Raw genomic sequence first — 19,098 nt, forward strand, 5'->3', positions numbered from 1 at the left:
GGTTGATCCCTGGGTTGGGAATATCCCCTAGAGAAGGAAATGGCAACCCACTCCAGTGTTCTTGCTTGGAGAAGTCCATGGGCAGAAGAGCCTGGTGGCCTGTAGTCCAGAGTCGCAAAGAGTCGGACACAGCTGAGCGACTAACACTGACTTTTCACTTCAGCTTAGATCGGGGGTGTCATCGCATTGCTGCACAATGGGAACTTCTTATCTGTGAGTCTGCTTTTATTGTGACGGGACATAATGAGCAACAGGTTATGTTTGGACTCAGGAGATTCCCATCTTTCCACACATTTCTTTGTCTGCTTCCAGGACACTTAATGACCCAAAATATGTGGTTTCCTGTCAGTTTGGAGGTTCCTGCTTTTCTCTGGCTGCCCATGGGCACCTGCTGTTTCTAACGTGTATGATTTCCTGCCAGCTGTCCTCTGTCCCCGTTTCTCTGCTCATACCTAGCTACCTGCCTATTGAAACCAATGGTGATTCTGTTAGTACTATTTCTGTGAATCTTATTGTGCTTCAATCCATTAGACAAAAGTCACATTCATAAATCTCTTTGAGATAGGCTCTATTCTGTTATTAAGTCTGCTGGGGTACAACTCTCTTAAGATTCCTAAAGTGCTGCTTTATAAGGCACTGCCCTAAATCTTTCTGAGGTTATAGCAAAAGTTTTATAGCCACACGCTTGTGATTGCTCAGAGACAATAATTTATACTAGAAACAGCTTGAATTTGATATTTGTTGTAAGGCCATTTTTACTTTGAGAACCTTTTGCTGGGAGCGATTAGGGGTGGAAATAGCTTTACTTTTGAATCATCAAGTCATGACTCCTTTATAGTTCCTGTAAATTCTGCTTAAAAGCTAAAAAGTTCCTTTAGTTTATCTTTCTCTGTCTAAATCTTGTTATCAAGGCTAAAAGAAATAAGTTGGCACTTTCACTATTCATCCTGGAAGACTCCTTAGCCAGGCCTACCTTTTGTATTTACTTTGTTACTGAAAGTGCCAGTTGTAACTGAACTTTATGTAACTGTGTAACACGGGCCTTTCTCCATCTTCCAGTAACAACCTTTTTTTCCAGCCTTCACTAACATGTGTCTCTGAGACCCTTTAGGCCTCCACTCACTGCCTGGCCCTGATGCCACAATTTCTGTTCTGGTTATCTGTTGTTGTTTAATAAAGCTATGCTCAAACTTAGTGGCTTAAAACAATCATTGTAATTTTTATGTAATTTTGTGGGTTTTAGGAAGGGGTTAGCTGGACATCAGCTGGTACTGCTGAGGCCCATCCGCAAGCTTGGAACTTCTGTGCTCCTTGACCTCAATTTCTTTTCATGCAGACTCTTACCTTCTCAGGCTGCTTCCCTGTCGCTTAGGCATCTCACAGGGTAATGGGCTGGGCTCAGGGTGGTTGCATTTCTTACATGATGAATGGTTTCCAAGAGAGTTTTGCAAGAGTGAGTGATGAGCGCGAGTTCCAAGGGGCAGGAAGAAAAGTTTCAGGCCACTTAAAGGCTAGCGCCTAGAACTGTGGCTATCACTTCTGCCGTCTTCTTTTTTATCAAAGTAATTAGAGACGGCTCACCCTAACTCAAATCGACTCTCCTTCTTGTTAGGGAAGTGGCAGGATCACACTGCAGAAGCGCATGTAGGTGGGAGGTAATGTTGCAGAACATCTTTGGAGCTTATGTTGGCCACAGGGGTGCAGCCTCACTGTTCCCAAATGGATACCAATTGGATCAGAGTTCTTTTATTGAACAGTTGGTTCTCTTTCATTGATATGTAATGTCTGTTCTGTGGCAAATAAACATGTGTGTATTTGTTTTAGATTGCCTTTTGGCACTCTTGATTTTCACCTGGGGGTTATTCTGCAGGGGATAATACTGTCATACTTGGGAGAAGGTGCTACTAGCATCTAGTGAATAGAAGCCAGGCTTACTGCTGAGCATCATACAGTGTACAGAACTGCCTCCCGCAGCAAAGAATCATCCAGCCCCAAATGTCAATAATGCTGAAGTTGAGAAATCATGGTCCATACACCAGTATTGTCCTACCATATTATCTTAATTAGCTTAAAGTTGGTAGAGTAAGTCACCTCACTTTGCTTTTCATCTTTAAGAATGAATGTCTTAGTTATGTTTGGCCATTTGTGTATCCACATAAATTTTAGAATCAGTTTATCATGTCATGAAAAACCTTACATTTTGGTTGGAATTTCATTATAACTATATATCTTCATAAGGAGCATTGGGATTTTATGATATTGAATCCTCTTATTCACTAATATGATATTTCTGTCAGTTTAATTCTTTGATACCTTTTAATAAAACTATAATTTTCTTATTAAAACGTTTGCAAATCTTTTGTGCAAGGTTTACTCTCTTGGCCAGTTAGCTTCGAGGCTTATAATAAGTTGTGTTCCTCTTTTGGGCCTTAATTTCCCTAAGTGAAAAATGTGACATTTGATTAGATCATCTCTAACAGGTTTTCAAGCCCCAGATGACAAGATTAAAATGTTAGAAATTAAAAACTTTGAATACACAAAATACACGTAGTCCACTAGAGGGAGCTCTTCTGCACTTTGTCTCTTTTCAGATTGCCAGTCAGGTATGAAGGTAACTGCATCAGCTACTGATGTTAATAGCTGCAGATGTTGTAACCCAGACCTCATCTTGTCAGGGCAGGGGGAAGAACGTGGCTCCCTGGTATCTCTTTGGTCACAGTTCTCCACATAAGAAAGGTTGCCTTGGTCCAGGGAAGATATCATTTTTTTTTCTGAGTGTGGAAAGACAAGCAACATATTTTGAACCTAGGAGGAAATGTATGGATAATCCAATTTAATTCCTTTATTTAAAAGCGAAAAAGCTATGATTTAGAGATACTCACTTTCCAAAGGACAAACAGACAATTTGTGAGAGAGCCAAGGCTGGAACTCAAATTCATACTTTTCACACTATAGTGAGGGAATGGAGAAAAGAAGTAAGCAGTGGATTTGAGTGATGGAATGGGAGTAAGGATTATGTTTAATTTTTAGAGGACTGAGAGGTGGGTGGTCTGTGAATTCCCTGGAATTATTATATGTATGTCAGGGCTTCCCAGGTGGCACCAGTGGTCAAGAACCCTCCTGCCAATGCAGGAGACGTAAGAGATAGGGTTTTGATCCCTAGGTTAAAAAGATCCCCTTGAGGAGGACATGGCAACGCACTCCAGTATTCTTGCCTGGAGAATCCCATGGACAGAGGAGCCTGGCAGGCTACAGCCCATTGGGTTGCAAAGAGTTGGGGCACTACTGAAGCGACTTAGCATGCATGCACGCATATGTATATGAATGTGAGAGTTTGTGTGTGTTTGCACGTGTGTGCACACACTTGCTATATTTTGGATGTGATTGTTGGCTTCTGAGAAATAGGATTGGACTGTGGTAAGCTAGCCTTTACTTACAAAGCAGAATAACTTTCACCAGTTTTAGAGATTCATTTAATTTATAATTTATAATCATTTGGAAAATACCTGCCTTGGTAACTTGATTACCAAAAATTTAAGCTTTCAGTTTATTTATCTTTAATTTGATTTAATGATTTCCAGATCTCATTTTTTTCCTTACTCAAAACTGACTTTTCAAATAAAGTGCAGTTTTTTGATGTTCTTTTCAGAAGATAGAACTCAACTGCTCTCTGTTAGTCATCCTTTTTGAAGTCTATTGTGACTGTTTTTGAAATGTTTCTCCATAGTACTCTTATTATTTATAATTCTTCTGGTTTACCTTGATAGAGACTTTCCTTGCAAACTGTAGACATTTAAAATTTCCTTATTTCTACAGTTGCCTTATGAATAGTATCTTTATGTTTTATTTGGATTGCTTGTTTATGGATATCATGGACAAGATTTTAAGCCTTTAGTTTGGCTTACATAAATAAAAAATAAAAATAGAAGTCTTTACCTATTGATTTCTATGTCAGCCTTTAAGAACTAGAGTTCTTATGTTACTTTTTCAGTGCAGTACAATGTATCCTTCTGTAGCAAGCTAACAGAAAAAGATGCTCCGAGAACAATATGTATTTAATTGCCTCTGTTGTTTATCAGGTATGCCCTAGACCAGTTTAAAGAGAGTCAGATTGTGTTTAGACTTCTATGTATTTGTCCATGGAGTGATGATACCTAGGGTGGATAAAAGCAGAGAAGGGGTATAAATGGCAGAATAAGGATACTGGGACCTGGAGGAGGGCAAGGCAACCCACTCCAATATTCTTGACTGGAGAATCCCCAAGGACAGAGGATCCTGGCAGGCTGCAGTCTGAGGGGTCTCAGAAGGTTGGACTGAGAGACTAAGGACAGCGCAAGGATACTGGGAAGTTTTCTGTCTCCTCCGAGATGAAATTTGAGACTGTAGCTTCAAGCTCAGTGTGAGGTGTTAGATATTCAAGGAAAGGAGGGTTAATCTTTATTAGAAACAGTTATGAAAATAAATGTTAGGCCAAGTAATTTTTGTTCTAATGTTCATCTCCTCAGCAGGTGTTGCTTAAGTTTTATCTGTCAGTGATTTCAACCTGCACGTGTGCTTAGTCGCTCACTCATGTCCAACTCTTTGTGACCTTGTGGACTGTAGCTTGTAGGCTCCTCTGTTCATGGGGATTCTCCAGGCAAGAATACTGGAGTGGATTGCCATGCCCTCCTCTCGGGGATCTTCCCAACCCAGGGACTGAACCCACGTCTCCCACACTGCAGGCAGATTCTTTACCACCTAAGCTACCAGGGAAACTTACTTGCATACTTACCAGCTAAAAATTTCAGCTGGAGTTAGATGGCAGTAAGGGTTTTGAGCTGGGTGAAAGAAATGACTTTCTTTCTAGGGTTAGGGTTCCATTAAAAACATCCTTAATCATGAAAATCAAGTGACCGACCAAGGTTTATTTATTTAAAAATGCGTCACATGTTTGACACATCTCCTGTTTTTTCTTCATAAAGGTGATTTGATGGACATAGTGGATGAACGTTTTTAAAAAATCATATATTTTGGGTATAATTAGATGTGTGTAATGATTTAAGTATGAATGATTATCCAAAGTTTGGAATTATATAAATTCTCAAGGGTACAAGAAGTGGGGATTACTGTTAAAATATCTGTGTTTCCCACTGACTGCAATAATAGAAATTTTCTTCTTGGTTTTTAGATTTCCTCCTTCTTCACCTCTGAAGCCTTATCCAAAGAGGCCCCCATATCAAAAGGATGTTATTAAATTTCCAAAATGGGATGATCCCCCACCAGGCACTTCACAAGAGAACATTCCGGTGAGGCCACTTGTGATGGTAAGTGCCATTATGTGGACTAGCAGCGGGAGAGCTAGAAAAAGTCTGAACCATTAGGCTTAGTCCAGTTTCTTTTGTTGGTCCCTTGGAAATAGTGGTGTGAAAGCACTTTTAAACAAGATCTTAGCTGTCAGTAGCTGAGAGACGAGTAGCACAAGAAGATTGGCTTTTGCATTTTTTCACTCTTGCCCATTGACACTTTGACCGAATAGGTGGTAGCCGTTTTCATACATTTAGACTGAGCAGGTTTCTCATAAAACTCCCTTATAATTACCTTTTCTTTTCTATTCTGTAATTTCCTCAATTCCTTTTTTGTCTCCTTTTCCTGAACTTTGTTATAATTATTACCAGTTGAAAGTGTGAAGGTTGGGACATGGAGAATTGTGGGGTGAGCTCTGATAATATGAACAAAGGTATAGTTTGGAGAAACCTAAGCACACTGTAGAAGAAACTGCGTTTTTTGGGGAGTACTTTTCTCTTGAAATATCCCCAATAGAAAACTACTAAGATTGAGATAATGCTAAAAAGTAAAATGTAGACAAAAACTTCTGTAGGCAATTTTTTTTTTAAGAATTGTACTAACAACCATGTTTTAAGTTAATTTAGTCTTGTAGGACTAGATGTCCAGTTCCTACATGTGCAGAGGTGTGTTGTAAACATTTTTAGGCAATGAGATTGAATGTGATTATATTGTATCTCAGTTTGGACAGAATAATTAAGCAGCTTAGCCTTTATCAGAAATAATTCAGGAGTGAGACCAGTGTCAGAAATGGGGACTCCCTATGGACATGCAGATTTGTCAGGGACAGTGATGAATGTAGTTTTAATTACGCTGGATGATAAAGGTAGGTGATATTATATGGAAATGTCTAATAGGCAGATGGAGGTAATGGGCCTGGAAGTTAGATGAGAGGTCATATTTGAAAGTCATTAATTCATTCATTCAACGAACACTTATTGAGTGTTTGCTGTGTGCCATGCACTGTGCCAGGTTCTACAGATGCAGTTGAATGTGATACAGTTTTTCCTCCAGAAGAGCTCATACAGTGATAGGTGATTAGGAAACAGTGGGACTACTCTGAAAGAGTGAGCACAAAGGGTATTTGAGGATCATTTAATTCATTACTAATGAGGAGAAGTTAATTAAGCTCTAGCTGATAGTTTCTGTGCTTGAGAAAATTAAAATATAAGCTCCATGAAATCAGGTTAATTTTTTAAAAAAACATTTGTATTTAAACACCTAACATGACCCCAGTCAGTAGAGTGGTTACTAAGCAGATGTTTTTTCATTGTAAGATCATCTAGTGGTGTTTGTACAAAACAGGTAGAACCCCATATTAAACTAATGTGTATATATATCATCAATATGATAACTTTGCTTTTCTGTTCTTTCTGGTTCTGTGAACCTCTAGGAAGACCAGCTGCTCATTAGTCACTTTCATGCACCAACGAAGAAGACAGTGTCTTCTCTCTTCTCTCATTTGTTTTCAGTTTCTCATTTTCAGCAATCCTGAAGTCATCTGCCAGTGACTCTGATCCATCCCCTATCCCCCCCATAGCTTGTCATGTCCCTGATTATCTGTGTATTTCTGATAACCTTGTTCCTGTCTTTTCTTGCCTTAACCTTAAATTAAGTGGTGGAGGTTTGAGCTCCTCACTTGTTCCAGCTCCTCTAATGCTTGGGCTCTGCTTCTTGTGAAAGGGCAGAGTAGGATCTGTTTCCTCAGTTGGGCCTCAATGCAGTCGTTAGACTGATGATGTTAGTAGTCAACAGAGAAACAGTCCATCTTTCTTAAAGGACTTGGGTTCGTCTTCCTTTTTTTAATCTTACTTTCCCTCTTTCTATCCCTGCCTCCACTTTTCTTGTTGTTTTGTTTTTGTTCTGTCCTATCCTCTCTTGCCCAGCCATTATATAAAATAAGATGAAGTGCAGCAAATAAAACAGTTTCTTGTGTTTACTGACAGGCAGCAGGTAGAGAGTGAGCTCTGGAGACAGACTGCTGGGTTTGAATCTTGGTTTTTTGTTTATTAGCTATGCAAGCTTGTTTTTCTGTTTCATTTGCTGTGTCTGTGTCTAAGTTTTTCTTTTTGGTGAGAACGGGATGATAACACCCCCCTGGGGTAAGATGGTTATAAGACTCAAGTGACATCATATCTATAGTGTGTTTACAAGGGTGCCTAACACACAGGCTTTGGAAAACTGTTAATTGCTATTGCTGTTATTAATAGAGTTGTTCATAGAGACAAAAGAAAAAAATTACTCATAATATCATCCAGAGAGAATTAATATTAACTCTTTTATTTTTTTCCTATGCATTTTTTAAAAATGTTGTCATATTTGCAATATGGCCCCAGATCTAGCCCCTCACGGGGCCTGCTGGAAGGGAAGGTTGGCCATGCCACCCGGCGCCGGGATGTAGCCCATCTGGTTGTCCAAAGACACACTGCGCTGCCGCAGGTGGTGGGAAATCATGAGCTTCTGCTGGGGCAGGAGGCCCAGGAGGGAGCCCTGTGGGGAGCGCATGTCGGGGGGCTGGCTGTAGACCTTACTCCCCATGGCCTGCTGCTTCATCAACATGAAATTCTCTTGGTTATGAGGCTTTGTGGGGGTAGGGGGAACATGACCCCCTAGTGCAGGCTGTGGGGTACCATGCCCTGCTGTGGGGGCACACCTGTCCTGCCCAGCAAGGACATCTATCTGTCTGGGGTGGCACATAGACATGTTGAGCTCCCACTGCTATGCATGTTTTTAGCACTGTAATGAGATCATGCTGTGCTGTTTTGGTTGCCTATATTCTTCACTTAGAACAGTGTATGTGTCCATTTTTTTGTTATTAAGCATTCAGTATCATTTTTAATATCTGCCTCTTGTCTGTAAAGTACTATAGTTTATTTATCCAATCCTTAACGGTTAGATATGTATTATACCATGTTTTCAACTTTTTCGTTCTATGTGTAAACAATTTAATTAGCAGTATCTTTACAGATAAATAATTGAATGTTTGTTTAAGATAACTTTTGGAAGTGAATTGGCTAGGCAAATGCAACAACTGACCCTCCTACCTTCAAAAGAGAACACCTAATTTAGATAGTTAAAAAAAAGTACAAATCTGCATGATCTTCAAGTTTCTTTTGCAATTCAGTAGTTCTCAAAAGGAAACCCCAAATCATATCAAAGAACAGCTCTCCAACCTTTTATAAAAAAGCACTTTGTAGATGACTTCTTACATGTTTTGCCTTTAAAAGTTCAAATGTTCCTCTCTGTGATTACCAAAAGGGAGTTTTAAGACTTCTGTCTAGTAGCCTAAAGGTGAGAAGGGAGATGCTAAGAATATTGAAGTGTTAAAGCAGTGTGAGTTTGAGAGGTTAAATTACTTAACCTCTTTGGACTTTAGTTTTTCTTCCTGGCCATATCCAGATGGCCTTATAGAGCTCTTGTTTTTCCTGCCTTCTTCAGATGTCTAAGATCTTAGGACTGCTATCTAACATTGTATTGACTTGATCTTTTCTTTTTTTTTTTTTCCTAAAGAGTTCTAGAAAGTAATAGACTTTAATGTTATTGTAAGCAGGCACTTAATTTGAATAGTGTGTGAATTTGGATTGATATTCCTCAAGTTAATTTTGAAATAATGAAATTTTATCACTGCTACTTCACTGGTTAGTTGGCACTCCCACAGGAGAAAATAGCTAATGTCATGCTTATTGCTATAGTTCTTTGGCAATTCTTTACTATTCATTTATGATCTGATCTGATCTTTACGAGTTATGCTTTATTACTCTGTAGTCCATGCAAAGAAAGTTAGTTTATATTTAAAATGATTATTTAAATCAAGTTTAAAAAGAACCGAATCAAAGACGTTTTTATAAAATCATACCACTGTCTACTGAAATGTTTGTTCTCTCTTTCTGTCTTTCCCCGCTACCCTCACCCCCAATTAGAATCCTGAGATGTGGTATAAGCGTCACAGTATTGCTATTGGAGAGGTGCCGACTTGCCGTCTTATCCACCGCAGACAGCTGACAGAGGCCAATGTAGAAGAGATCTGGAAGTCGATGACATTATCATAGTATGTGCATGTGTTATTAATGAGAACTTTAATATTGTTTTTTTCTGTTTTGCTTCTCTGCTACTCTCTGCATACTTAATTTTCTGAAACTGTATAAAAATCTCAACTTTTGAGTGCGTTATTTGTACCTATCCTGCCTAGCAAGCAGACCTTAACTGAATTCAGGAAATGTTCTATTATTATTTATATACTAATTAAAAATAGAACTTTAAAAGTTCTTTTCTTTTTTTCTTTTGCCCACACGACCAAAAATATCTATTGGTTAAATATTTTTATTTTTAAAAATTTAACTGTAGTTGATTTAGAATATTGTGTTAGTTTCAGGTGTACAACTTCAGGTTCTTTTCCATTATCAGTTCAGTTCAGTTCAGTTCAGTTGCTCAGTTGTGTCTCACTCTTTGCGACCCCATGAACTGCAGCACCCCAGGCCTGCCTGTCCATCACCAACTGCCAGAGTCTGCCCAAACCCATGTCCATTGAGTCGGTGAAGCCAACCAACCATCTCATCCTCTGTCGACCACTTCTCCTCCTGCCCTCAATCTTTCCCAGCATTGGGGTCTTTTCCAATGAGTCAGCTCTTCACATCAGGTGGCCAGAGTATTGCAGTTTCAGCTTCAACATCAGTCCTTCCAATGAACACCCAGTTTCAGCTTCAGCATCAGTCCTTCCAATGAACACTCCTTTAGGATGGACTGGTTGGATCTCCTTGTAGTCCAAGGGACTCTCAAGAGTCTTCTCCAACACCACAGGTCAAAAGCATCAGTTCTTCAGTGCTCAGCTTTCTTTATAGTCCAACATTCAAGTCTATATATGACTACTGGAAAAACCATAGCCTTGACTAGATGGACCTTTGTTGACAAAGTGATGTCTCTGCTTTTGAATATGCTGTCTAGGTTGGTCATAACTTTCCTTTCAAGGACTAAGCATCTTTTAATTTCATGGCTGCAGTCACCATCTGCAGTGATTTTGGAGCCCAAAAAAATAAAGTCAGCCACTATTTCCTCTGTTTCCCCATCTAATTGCCATGAAGTGATGGGACCGGATGCGATGATCTTTGTTTTCTGAATGTGGAGCTTTAAGCCAACTTTTTCACTCTCCTCTTTCACTTTCATCAAGAGGCTCTTTAGTTCTTCTTCACTTTCTGCCATAAGGATGGTGTCATCTGCATATCTGAGGTTATTGATATTTCTCCTGGCAATCTTGATTCCAGCTTGTGCTTCCTCCAGTCCAGCATTTCTCATGATGTACTCTGCATACAAGTTAAATAAGCAGAGTGACAATATACTGCCTTGACGTACTCCTATTTGGAACCAGTCTTGTTGTTCCATGTCCAGTTCTAACTGTTGCTTCCTGACCTGCATATAGGTTTCTCAAGAGGCAGATCAGGGGGTCTGGTATTCCCATCTCTTTCAGAATTTTCCACACTTTATTGTGATCCACACAGTCAAAGGCTTTGGCATAGTCAATAAAGCAGAAATACATGTTTTTCTGGAACTCTCTTGTGTTTTCGATGATCCAGCGGATGTTGGCAATTTGATCTCTGGTTCCTCTGCCTTTCCTAAAACCAGCTTGTACATCTGGGAGTTCATGGTTCATGTATTGCTGAAGCCTGGCTTGGAGAATTTTGAGCATTACTTTACTTGCGTGTGAAAGTGAAGTTGCTCAGTTGTGTCCGACTCTTTGTGACCCAGTGGACTGTAGCCCACCAGGCTCCTCTGTCCATGGGATTCTCTGAGCAAGAATACTGGAGTGGGTTGCCATTTCTTCCCAACTGAGGAATCGAACCCAGGTCTCCTGCATTATAGGCAGATGCTTTAACCTCTGAACCACCAGAGATTTGTGCAATTGTGCGGTAGTTTGAGCATTCTTTGGCATTGCCTTTCTTTGGGATTGAAATAAAAACTGACCTTTTCCAGTCCTGTGGCCAGGACTGGAGTTTTCCAAATTGACTGCTGAGTTTTCCAAATTGACTGACATATTGAATGCAGCACTTTCACAGCATCATCTTTTACTATCTGAAAAGCTCAACTGGAATTCATCACCTCCACTAGCTTTGTTTGTAGTGATGCTTCCTAAGGCCCACTTGACTTCACATTCCAGGATGTCTGGCTCTAGATGAGTGTGAGTGATCACACCATTGTGATTGTCTCGGTTGTGATGATCTTTTTTGTACCGTTCTGTGTGTTCTTGCCACCTCTTCTTAATATCTTCTGCTTCTGTTAGGTGCATGCCACTTCTGTCTTTTATTGAGCCCATCTTTGCACGAAATGTTCCCTTGGTATCTCTAACTTTCTGGAAGTTACCTTTATACTTTGGTAACCATAAGTTTGTTTCTATGTCTGTGAGTCTGTTTCTGTTTTGTAAATAAGTTGATTTATATTATTTTTTTAGATTCCACATGTAAGTGATATCAGGTAATTATTTTTCTCTGTCTCACTTCTGTTAGTGTAATGGTCTATAGGTCTATCCATGTTGCTGCAAATGTCTGTATTTTTTTTCTTCCTTATGGCTGAGTAATATTCCCTTGTGTATATGTACCACGTCCTTATCCATTCATGTGTCAATGGACACTTAGGTTACTTCTGTGTCTTGGCTATTGTAAATATTGCTGCAGTGAACCTTGGGGTGCGTATATCTTTTTGAACTCGTTTTCATCTATTTTGGATATAAGCCCAGGAGTGGGATTGCTGGATGATATGGTAACTATTTTCAGTTTTTTAAGGAACTTACACCCTTTTCCATAGTGACTGTGCCAATTTACATTCCCATTTACAGTAGAGGAAAGTTCCCTTTTCTCCACACCCTCCATAGCATTTATTATTTGTAGACTTTTTTTTTTTTATAACAATATCTTTTTTTTTTTAAATTTTTTAAATTTTAAAATCTTTAATTCTTACATGCGTTCCCAAACATGAACCCCCCTCCCACCTCCCTCCCCACAACATCTCTCTGGGTCATCCCCACGCACCAGCCCCAAGCAAGCTGCACCCTACGTCAGACATGGACTGGCGATTCAATTCTTACATGACAGTATACATGTTAGAATTCCCATTCTCCCAAATCATCCCACCCTCTCCCTCTCCCTCTGAGTCCAAAAGTCCGTTATACACATCTGTGTCTTTTTTCCTGTCTTGCATACAGGGTCGTCATTGCCATCTTCCTAAATTCCATATATATGTGTTAGTATACTGTATTGGTGTTTTTCTTTCTGGCTTACTTCACTCTGTATAATTGGCTCCAGTTTCATCCATCTCATCAGAACTGATTCAAATGAATTCTTTTTAACGGCTGAGTAATACTCCATTGTGTATATGTACCACAGCTTTCTTATCCATTCATCTGCTGATGGACATCTAGGTTGTTTCCATGTCCTGGCTATTATAAACAGTGCTGCGATGAACATTGGGGTACATGTGTCTCTTTCAATTCTGGTTTCCTCAGTGTGTATGCCCAGCAGTGGGATTGCTGGGTCATAAGGTAGTTCTATTTGCAATTTTTTAAGGAATCTCCACACTGTTCTCCATAGTGGCTGTACTAGTTTGCATTCCCACCAACAGTGTAGGAGGGTTCCCTTTTCTCCACACCCTCTCCAGCATTTATTGCTTGCAGATTTTTGGATCGCAGCCATTCTGACTGGTGTGAAGTGGTACCTCATTGTGGTTTTGATTTGCATTTCTCTAATAATGAGTGATGTTGAGCATCTTTTCATGTGTTTGTTAGCCATCTGTATGTCTTCTTTGGAGAAATGTCTATTTAGTTCTTTGGCCCATTTTTTGATTGGGTCATTTATTTTTCTGGAATTGAGCTGCAGAAGTTGCTTGTATATTTTTGAGATTAGTTGTTTGTCAGTTGCTTCATTTGCTATTATTTTCTCCCATTCAGAAGGCTGTCTTTTCACCTTGCTTATATTTTCCTTTGTTGTGCAGAAACTTTTAATTTTAATTAGATCCCATTTGTTTATTTTTGCTTTTATTTCCAGAATTCTGGGAGGTGGATCATAGAGGATCCTGCTGTGATTTATGTCTGAGAGTGTTTTGCCTATGTTCTCCTCTAGGAGTTTTATAGTTTCTGATCTTACATTTAGATCTTTAATCCATTTTGAGTTTATTTTTGTGTACGGTGTTAGAAAGTGATCTAGTTTCATTCTTTTACAAGTGGTTGACCAGTTTTCCCAGCACCACTTGTTAAAGAGATTGTCTTTACTCCATTGTATATTCTTGCCTCCTTTGTCAAAGATAAGGTGTCCATATGTGTGTGGATTTATCTCTGGGCTTTCTATTTTGTTCCATTGATCTATATGTCTGTCTTTGTGCCAGTACCATACTGTCTTGATGACTGTGGCTTTGTAGTAGAGCCTGAAGTCAGGCAAGTTGATTCCTCCAGTTCCATTCTTCTTTCTCAAGATTGCTTTGGCTATTCGAGGTTTTTTGTATTTCCATACAGATCTTGAAATTATTTGTTCTAGTTCTGTGAAAAATGTGGCTGGTAGCTTGACAGGGATTGCATTGAATTTGTAAATTGCTTTGGGTAGTATACTCATTTTCACTATATTGATTCTTCCGATCCATGAACATGGTATATTTCTCCATCTGTTAGTGTCCTCTTTGATTTCTTTCATCAGTGTTTTATAGTTTTCTATATATAGGTCTTTGGTTTCTTTAGGTAGATATATTCCTAAGTATTTTATTCTTTTCGTTGCAATGGTGAATGTAATTGTTTCCTTAATTTCTTTTTCTACTTTCTCATTATTCGTGTATAGGAATGCAAGGGATTTCTGTGTGTTGATTTTATATCCTGCAACTTTACTATATTCATTGATTAGCTCTAGTAATTTTCTGGTGGAGTCTTTAGGGTTTTCCATGTAAAGGATCATGTCATCTGCAAACAGTGAGAGTTTTACTTCTTCTTTTCCAATTTGGATTCCTTTGATTTCTTTTTCTGCTCTGATTGCTGTGGCCAAAACTTCCAGAACTATGTTGAATAGTAGCGGTGAAAGTGGACACCCTTGTCTTGTTCCTGACTTTAGGGGAAATGCTTTCAATTTTTCACCATTGAGGATAATGTTTGCTGTGGGTTTGTCATATATAGCTTTTATTATGTTGAGGTATGTTCCTTCTATTCCTGCTTTCTGGAGAGTTTTTATCATAAATGGATGTTGAATTTTGTCAAAGGCCTTCTCTGCATCTATTGAGATAATCATATGGTTTTTATTTTTCAATTTGTTAATGTGGTGAATTACATTGATTGATTTGCGGATATTGAAGAATCCTTGCATCCCTGGGATAAAGCCCACTTGGTCATGGTGTATGATCTTTTTAATGTGTTGTTGGATTCTGATTGCTAGAATTTTGTTGAGGATTTTTGCATCTATGTTCATCAGTGATATTGGCCTGTAGTTTTCTTTTTTTGTGACATCTTTGTCAGGTTTTGGTATTAGGGTGATGGTGGCCTCATAGAATGAGTTTGGAAGTTTACCTTCCTCTGCAATTTTCTGGAAGAGTTTCAGTAGGATAGGTGTTAGCTCTTCTCGAAATTTTTGGTAGAATTCAGCTGTGAAGCTGTCTGGACCTGGGCTTTTGTTTGCTGGAAGATTTCTGATTACATTTTCAATTTCCGTGCTTGTGATGGGTCTGTTAAGATTTTCTATTTCTTCCTGGTTCAGTTTTGGAAAATTGTACTTTTCTAAGAATTTGTCCATTTCTTCCACGTTGTCCATTTTATTGGCATACAACTGCTGATAGTAGTCTCTTATGATCCTTTGTATTTCTGTGTTGTCTGTTGTGATCTCTCCATTTTCTTTTCTAATTTTATTGATTTGATTTTTCTCTCTTTGCTTCTTGATGAGTCTGGCTAATGGTTTGTCAATTTTATTTATCCTTTCAAAGAACCAGCTTTGGGCTTTGTTGATTTTTGCTATGGTCTCTTTTGTTTCTTTTGCATTTATTTCTGCCCTAATTTTTAAGATTTCTTTCCTTCTACTCACTCTGGGGCTCTCCAACTCTTCCTTTTCTAGTTGCTTTAGTTGTAGAGTTAGGTTATTTATTTGACTTTTTTCTTGTTTCTTGAGGTATGCCTGTATTGCTATGAACTTTCCTCTTAGCACTGCTTTTATAGTGTCCCACAGGTTTTGGGTTGTTGTGTTTTCATTTTCATTCGTTTCTATGCATATTTTGATTTCTTTTTTGATTTCTTCTGTGATTTATTGGTTATTCAGAAGTGTGTTGTTCATCCTCCATATGTTGGAATTTTTAATAGTTTTTCTCCTGTAATTGAGATCTAATCTTAATGCATTATGGTGAGAAAAGATGCTTGGAATGATTTCGATTTTTTTGAATTTATCAAGTTTAGATTTATGGCCCAGGATGTGATCTATCCTGGAGAAGGTTCCATGAGCACTTGAAAAAAAGGTGAAATTCATTGTTTTGGGGTGAAATGTCCTATAGATATCAATTAGGTCTAACTGGTCTAATGTATCATTTAAAGTTTGCGTTTCTTTGTTAATTTTCTGTTTAGTTGATCTGTCCATAGGTGTGAGTGGGGTATTAAAGTCTCCCACTATTATTGTGTTATTGTTGATTTCCCCTTTCATACTTGTTAGCATTTGTCTTACATATTGCAGTGCTCCTATATTGGGTGCATATATATTTATAATTGTTATATCTTCTTCTTGGATTGTTCCTTTGATCATTATGTAGTGGCCTTCTTTGTCTCTTTTCACAGCCTTTGTTTTAAAGTCTATTTTATCGGATATGAGTATTGCCACTCCTGCTTTCTTTTGGTCTCTGTTTGCGTGGTATATCTTTTTCCAGCCCTTCACTTTCAGTCTGTATGTTTCCCTTGTTTTGAGGTGGGTCTCTTGTAGGCAGCATATAGAGGGGTCTTGTTTTTGTATCCATTCGGCCAGTCTTTGTCTTTTGGTTGGGGCGTTCAACCCATTTACATTTAAGGTAATTATAATGAGAAAGTAGAAAAAGAAATTAAGGAAACAATTCCATTCACCATTGCAACGAAAAGAATAAAATACTTAGGAATATATCTACCTAAAGAAACTAAAGACCTATATATAGAAAACTATAAAACACTGATGAAAGAAATCAGAGGACACTAATAGATGGAGAAATATACCATGTTCATGGATTGGAAGAATCAATATAGTGAAAATGAATATACTACCCAAAGCAATTTACAAATTCAATGCAATCCCTATCAAGCTACCAGTATCCGCAAATACCATGTTCATGGATTGGAAGAATCAATATAGTGAAAATGAATATACTACCCAAAGCAATTTACAAATTCAATGCAATCCCTATCAAGCTACCAATATCCGCAAATCAATCAATGTATTTGTAGACTTTTTGATGATGGTCATTCTGACTAGTGTGAGGTGGTGACTTGTTATGATTTGCATTTCTCTAATAATTAGTTTTGTAAAGTTTTAAAACTTTTTAGTTACACTGAAATCTTAAGCTTAATGAAATATATAATGGAAAATTTGGTCTTCTAGATATATGGTATATACTAGGTAACTAAATGATTATACAGTAGAAGTGAGAAATAGATTTAAGGGACTAGATCTGATAGACAGAGTGCCTGATGAACTATGGACAGAGGTTTGTGACATTGTACAGGAGATAGGGATCAAGACCATCCCCGTGGAAAAGAAATGCAAAAAAGCAAAATGACTGTCTGGGGAGGCCTTACAAATAGCTGTGAAAAGAAGAGAGGTGAAAAACAAAGGAGAAAAGGAAAGATATAAGCATCTGAATGCAGAGTTCCAAAGACTAGCAAGAAGAGATAAGAAAGCCTTTTCAGTGATCAATGCAAAGAAATAGAGGAAAACAACAGAATGGGAAAGACTAGAGATCTCTTCAAGAAAATTAGAGATACCAAGAGAACATTTTGTGCAAAGATGGGCTCGATAAAGGACAGAAATGGTATGGGCCTAACAGAAGCAGAAGATATTAAGAAGAGGTGGCAAGAGTACACAGAAGAACTGTACAAAAAAGATTCACGACCCCGATAATCATGATGGTGTGATCATTCATCTAGAGCCAGACATCCTGGAATGTGAAGTCAAGTGGGCCTTAGGAAGCATCACTATGAACAAAGCTAGTGGAGGTGATGGAATTCCAGTTGAGCTATTTCAGATCCTGAAAGATGATGCTGTGAAAGTGCTGTACTCAATATGCCAGCACATTTGGAAAACTCAGCAGTGGCCACAGGACTGGAAAGGTTAGTTTTCATTCCAATCCCAAAGAAAGGCAATGCCAAAGAATGCTCAAACTACCGCACAATTGCACTCATCTCACATGCTAGTAAAGTAATGCTCAAAATTCTCCAAGCCAGGCTTCAGCAATATGTGAACCATGAACTTCCTGATGTTCAAGCTGGTTTTAGAAAAGGCAGAGGAACCAGAGATCAAATTGCCAACTTCTGCTGGATCATGGAAAAAGCAAGAGAGTTCCAGAAAAACATCTATTTCTGCTTTATTGACTATGCCAAAGCGTTTGACTGTGTGGATCACAGTAAAGTGTGGAAAATTCTGAAAGAGATGGGCATACCAGACCCCCTGACCTGCCTCTTGAGAAATCTGTATGCAGGTCAGGAAGCAACAGTTAGAAATGGACATGGAACAACAGACTGGTTCCAAACAGGAAAAGGAGTACGTCAAGGCTGTATATTGTCACCTGCTTATTTAACTTATATGCAGAGTACATCATGAGAAACGCTGGACTGGAAAAAGCACAAGCTGGAATCAAGATTGCCGGGAGAAATATCAATCACCTCAGATATGCAGATGACACCATCCTTATGGCAGAAAGTGAAGAAGAACTAAAAAGCTTCTTGATGAAAATGAAGGAGGAGAGTGAAAAAGTTGGCTTAAAGCTCAACATTCAGAAAACGAAGATCATGGCATCTGGTCCCATCACTTCATGGGAAATAGACGGGGAAACAGTGGAAACAGTGTCACACTTTATTTTTGGGGGCTCCAAAAGCACTGCAGATGGTGACTGCAGCCATGAAATTTAAAGATGCTTACTCCTTGGAAGGAAAGTTATGACCAAGCTAGATAGCATATTCAGAATCAGAGACGTTACTTTGCCAACAAAGGTCCATCTAGTCAAGGCTATGATTTTTCCAATGGTCATTTATGGATGTGAGAGTTGGACTATAAAGAAGGCTGAGCTCCGCAGAATTGATGCTTTTGAACTGTGGTGTTGGAGAAGACTCTTGAGATCCCTTTGACTGCAAGGAGATCTAACCAGTCTATTCTGAAGGAGATCAGTCTTTGGAGTTCTTTGGAAGGAATGATGCTAAAGCTGAAACTCCAATACTTTGGCCACCTCATGCGAAGAGTTGACTCGTTGGAAAAGACTCTGATGCTGGGAGGGATTGAGGGCAGGAGGAGAAGGGGACGACCCAGGATGAGATGGCTGGATGGCATCACCGACTCAATGGATGTGAGTCTGCGTGAACTCTGGGAGTTGGTGATGGACAGGGAGGCCTGTTGTGCTGCAATTCATGCGGTCACAAAGAGTCGGACATGACTGAGAGACTGAACTGAAATGAGGTAACTAAAGTTAACAATGTCATAGGTTTTTTAAAAGAAATTTTATAAAGATATACTCATGCAGTTTCCTATCATTGGTTAAGCTAGTTTTTGTTATTATAATATTTATGGTAAAATTAATTTTCTTGACATTCAGTGTGTTATGCTTTTAAAT

The 19,098-nt window shown here is 38.7% G+C and overlaps 1 protein-coding gene across 1 annotated transcript in view; it reads left to right on the plus strand.

Moving 5' to 3' along the window:
• The window catches only part of DEPDC1B (DEP domain containing 1B), a 105,196-nt gene that overhangs the window by 37,001 nt on the left and 49,097 nt on the right, over window positions 1-19,098 (plus strand). The window contains exons 3-4 of the mRNA XM_018065797.1: window positions 5,168-5,303; window positions 9,243-9,370. Of these exons, the coding sequence (XP_017921286.1) occupies window positions 5,168-5,303; window positions 9,243-9,370 (264 nt within the window). The remainder of the gene's footprint in view (window positions 1-5,167; window positions 5,304-9,242; window positions 9,371-19,098) is intronic.

The sequence above is a fragment of the Capra hircus genome, chromosome 20 (assembly GCF_001704415.2).
Source record: "Capra hircus breed San Clemente chromosome 20, ASM170441v1, whole genome shotgun sequence".
In the NCBI taxonomy this organism is placed as follows: Eukaryota; Metazoa; Chordata; class Mammalia; order Artiodactyla; family Bovidae; genus Capra; species Capra hircus.